The sequence below is a fragment of the Rutidosis leptorrhynchoides genome, chromosome 2 (genome assembly GCF_046630445.1).
Source record: "Rutidosis leptorrhynchoides isolate AG116_Rl617_1_P2 chromosome 2, CSIRO_AGI_Rlap_v1, whole genome shotgun sequence".
Lineage (NCBI taxonomy): Eukaryota > Viridiplantae > Streptophyta > Magnoliopsida > Asterales > Asteraceae > Rutidosis > Rutidosis leptorrhynchoides.
Window position 1 is genome coordinate 394415769 of NC_092334.1, and position 5040 is coordinate 394420808.

The 5040-nt window shown below is 36.0% G+C and overlaps 1 protein-coding gene across 1 annotated transcript; it reads left to right on the forward strand.

Annotated features, from left to right (window-relative positions):
• Window positions 1–950: 950 nt before the first annotated feature.
• Window positions 951–2283, forward strand: LOC139892180 (uncharacterized). Its single transcript, XM_071875220.1, has one exon. The coding sequence runs from the start codon at window positions 1019–1021 to the stop codon at window positions 1868–1870; it is 852 nt and encodes a 283-aa protein (XP_071731321.1). The 5' UTR covers window positions 951–1018; the 3' UTR covers window positions 1871–2283.
• The last annotated feature ends 2757 nt before the right edge of the window (window positions 2284–5040 follow it).

Sequence of the window (5040 nt, forward strand, 5' to 3'; positions counted from 1 at the left end):
TCTAAACTAGTTGAAATGAACGACACGGCGAATTGTTTATTAAGTTAATTCATTTTTGAATTCTTTGTTAGATATCATGTTATCTCAACCTTTATTTATTTATGTTTAGATTTATGATTGTCATAAACTCGAATTTTTTTAAGAAAAATTGTAGATCAGCAGAAACACTCAAATCCTGTGTACTTTGGCAGTTAGATCAAAACCTAACTTGGAAATTCTTTTGATCAAGAAGTTGTGATTTGAGTCAAGTAATATATTCGTGAAAAATAAGTTTATATAAATTTTTTATTTTTTGAACAGCGACTTTGGGATCACCTGAGGGGGACTTAACCACCCGTTGCGATCATCTCCCGTTTCGACTATGCCGATGCAGTGATATTAACCCGTCTCCTATCGCTGTCCGGGAGGAAACCTTGAACCGATCCAAGGGCACGGCCAAGTAAAACCCCCCTCTCCTTTACCCCCAACATAATGTGGGAAAGTTGCCATAGGTGGATCCTTAACAAATATAATTAACCTAAAAATTAATCGAAAGCAGATAAATGATAGAAACAAATATAATTAACCTTATTTTTTATTTATATATTTTTTTCTTTACAAAAAATAAACATAAACATAAACATTTATATTAAACTAAGGCAATTTAATGCCAATGATAAAAGACTACTTAGTACAAGATACAAACCAAACCCAAACAAACTAATCGAGCCAAACAAAACTTGTGTAGTTAGTGTAAATAGATTCGATTAAACCTTAAAATCAATGTACTTGATTTTATCCCGATCTGAAATTGAAGACGGAAGTTGGACCGTACGATCAGTCATAAGGTCCATTTCAGCAATGAGTTAGTCAAGATTAAACAAGTCAACGCTATCCACTTGATGAAACCAAAAGGTCAAAACGGTCCAAAATTATTTCCAAAATTAACCTACTTCCACTTCAGGTTTCTTAAAATAGCACCCCTCACTCACCTCAATCCTGCATTCTTACACCCTAATTCCGCCGCCGTCTTCAGTACATGACCACCTCCGACGACGAAGAAATCAATCCGGTGACAATGCTTCTATTAGACAACAACAACAACGATACCGATACTGCTCAACAACATAACGGCAACAAATTCGAATTACTTCCTACACCGATTCAACACCAGACGTACCACCTCAATTCAGTCAGTTCCGCCGTCGTTATCCGTCAACTTCCGTCACAAGGTCTCTCATTCCAGCTCTGGCCAGCCGCCGATACTTTCGTCAAGCTTCTAGACTCTTATCACGAATCTAACGCCGATAGGTTCTCCGGCGCCGTTACTTCCGTCAACCCACGTTCACGACCGATTCGTATTTTAGAACTAGGTTCCGGCACCGGCGTCGTTGGGATCGCGGCAGCTGCCATACTCGGTGCTGACGTCACGGTAACGGATTTGCATCACGTGCTTCCGAATCTCAAGTTTAATGTCGACGTGAATTCCGGAGCGTTGGAGCCACGTGGCGGGGAAGTACACGTGGCGGCACTTAGTTGGGGTGAAAATGATGAAATGAAAGTGATTGGGAGGGAGTTTGACCTAATTATCGGTTCGGATGTAGTGTATCATGATAATTTGTTTGATCCGTTACTTGAGACGTTAAAATATCTTTTGTTAGATAACGGTAACTGTAACGGAGTTGACGGTATAAGTAACGGTAACGGAGGTGAGGGTGAGAAGGTGTTTTTGATGGGGCATTTGAGGAGGTGGAAAAAAGAATCTGGTTTTTTTAAGAAAGCAAAAAAGTATTTTAAAGTTGAATTGGTACATGAAGATGGTCCATCAAGTGTGTCTAGAACTGGTGTTGTTGTTTACCGTTTTGCTAGAAAAGATGCTGTTTTTAGATAATAATTATTGTCTCTTGTTGTGCAAGTTTGATTTATTTCATGGTATCAGAACAAGGGTGGTCGAAATTGCTAGTCGAAACTTCTTGATTTGGTAACTACATTATTCACATGTAAGCGAATCAAGATTTGGGGTATGAATAAGATGTAAGGAAACAATGTGGTACCATTCAGACTGTTTTGATCCGTTGCTCAACTGTTTTGGACTTTGGGTACAAATGACTATGTGGTATCATCTGGGTTGTTTTGATTTTTGCATAACTGCTTCCAGCTATACGTATACCTTCATACGGAAACTATGTCGTACCATCCGGGCTGATTGAGTGAGATAAAATTGTTAATACATTTGTAAATACATACAAATTTTAAGGAAAAAAAGATAAAATTTACACCGCGAAAACACTGGTTCAATTCCCATGTTTTTGTTGCAAAGAGAACATATGCTATTAGGTGTGATCTTCAGTTTGAGTTGTTTTGGATATACATTTTGTTAAAACTAGTAATCTAAATACATAGACACCACAAACTATACTAGACTAGATAACAAAACCATATTATCCTATTTAATCGTAAAAATGAATTGTGACGTTCAGTTCTCTTTTGGTAAGAATTTCATTGCCGAAACCAACTGATCCCCCTACTACATTGTTGTAATAATCGAAGATTAATCCGAACAAACCTTTTATAGATTTGAATGAACTATTTATGAATATAGTAACAGTTTAATAATTTCTTATTAAAAAAAAACTGAAAATAATAAATTGTGAAATGAATAGTAGTTGGCCCTTTTCTAATTGAATATACATACAATATATTTAGAAGCATACCATACAAACAATAGTTTGGTTTGTAGGCGTTGTTTTGTCGATTTAAGACCTTGCTCTATTGTTTGTTGTTTCTTATGTTTTATTGTGGTTTGATGTCTGAGGCTCTCTTGGGCCGGTTTGTAATTGTTCTCTAAAGAGTTCTTTCATTATTTATAAAGGCCTAGATTACATAAAAAGTTTTTGATTTTTATTTAAACAAAAAAACAAATCAAGGAACTTGAAAATTTTTATTAGGAGGACTGTTGCTAGATGAAAGAAAAAAGACACTATGTAACTTTATTGCATTGGAAAAGACACTATGAGTATGTTATCCTATTTAGTGGATTATTTCAACATAAGAGTTCATTTTGTTCTATTATGTTGGTAATAATGGAACAGTTTTGTTCGTAGGAACAAAGAGAAGCAGATTTATTCTACACTCGATAAGTACCAATACGCAATGGGGAGGTTAATGCCTTCCAATCCAGTTCCAACAATGAACTTCTCGGACTGAGAAAGAGGGACTACTTGACGTTGCATGTTAGAGCTCATTAAAGCCCGATTCACATCATTATGCTCGATAAAAGGAATGAGGGTATACAACGGGCGAACGTGCCGATATATAGCTCCGCAATACAACATTCATAGAGTTTTCTGGTATTAAATATTCAAGTAGAAGTAGATTCGATATCAATATTCAAGTAGATTACAATATCAATATTGTTATACATTATTATTTATTATAATTATAATATTAAGAAACCGAAACTGAATCGGTTTTGATATTCTAAAAAAAAAAAAAAAAATCCCAAAGCATAGTAAGCCCAAGTGGGAGAATTCTGTTTCTAAGACTGTTTATCAATTCCGTTTCGGTTGCATTTCTTAATTGCATCTCTTAAAAATGAAAATTCAAGTTTAGTATAAATTTTTATTCCACTCATAGATTCGAGTATGCATTTCCTCTGGCTCCAGAAAAAGACATTATATGCACTGGATTAAAAGGATCGGTTATTCGAAAATTAGGATTCATTTCTTGTCGCAAATATTCTCTTGTGGCATGCCCAACCGCATATTTTTTGTTTTTTGGGCTCTTTCATTAACTGATAAAAATATCAGTCAGTCCGCCATTTTTATTTTTGACAAAAAAATAAGGAGATGGCTCCATGTGCTCTGAGTCATTATGTGGATTCAAATTCAGGAACACTACCAAAGTTTTTCAGGGGGGTTATCTTGACGTAGGTCTGCCTCTTGCCTAGATTAACCTATCCTAAAATATGAGTAATTTTTACACTAGTAGTCCGAATTCAAGGAGAGTCATGGCCCTCTTAAATCAACTCACAGTTCCACCTTTGCATACAAAAACATAAACAAACATACACTTTAACATGATTGTCTTGAAACACAAACATAATCGTTCAATTGTTCAAATGTTCTAAAATATTATTTTAAATTTATGTATTAAAATGTTGACAAACTTTAACTTTGATTTTTAATTAACTTTGACCGACTAAATTTGACTTTGACCAAATAAATCCAATTTAAACTCATTCACCGATGTTGACTGATTAACTAGACGGAATAGTTGGTGACTAGTTTGGTTTTTGGGCTCTAGCGGGATTACTTGTGTCGGCAAACCTTGTGAAGCGGAATGTGACATGGCGTAGAAAAACATTCAAGCTCTTAATTCAGCCCGGTTGGCATCTGTCAGGTCATCTTCGTTGAGGACGCCTAAAAAAGGTTTTGGATGTTGGATTGGGTGTGGGTAACGGGTTGGATTCCCTTGTGTTAATATCCCCCCAAGTGTTATTCATGAGGATGACATGGAAGCGGATGCGGATGTGAAGGAGGGCTTTTTGACCTTTTTTAGCAAGGGCAAGTGTATTCTTTCTTAGGGCCACATTGATGATCGAGTTAGGCGAGTTCCACGTTTGGTTTCTTCGAATCGATAATGAAAGACGTGGAGTTCGATCAGGTTGAAACCTAACTTATTAACTTTAAGCCGCCGTCTAAAGTCAAGAAGCCTAAAAAGAAGAAGATTGTTCAAGGTGCCAAATTGAAGAGTTTTTCAACCTTAATGAAAGACAAGTGATTGTTTGTTTGTTTGTGTTTGCGGTTGGTTGTTTTGCTCAAGGTGGAGATGTCTCATAATCATGGCGTTGATCTTGATCGCGGGACCTCTTTCTTTTGTCTCTTTGATGTTTGTTTTATCGTTTCTCTTTTGGTTACTGTTCTAGTTTAGCTCGTGTTCAAGTTGTTTCTTGTCTAGGGTTGAGCTCGTTTGGTTTGCAGTTTCTTTGGTTGTAACTTTCATGGTTGTATCTTTTGTTTGGTCTTCTCTAATTTTATACAATGTTTTTTTTTGTCAATA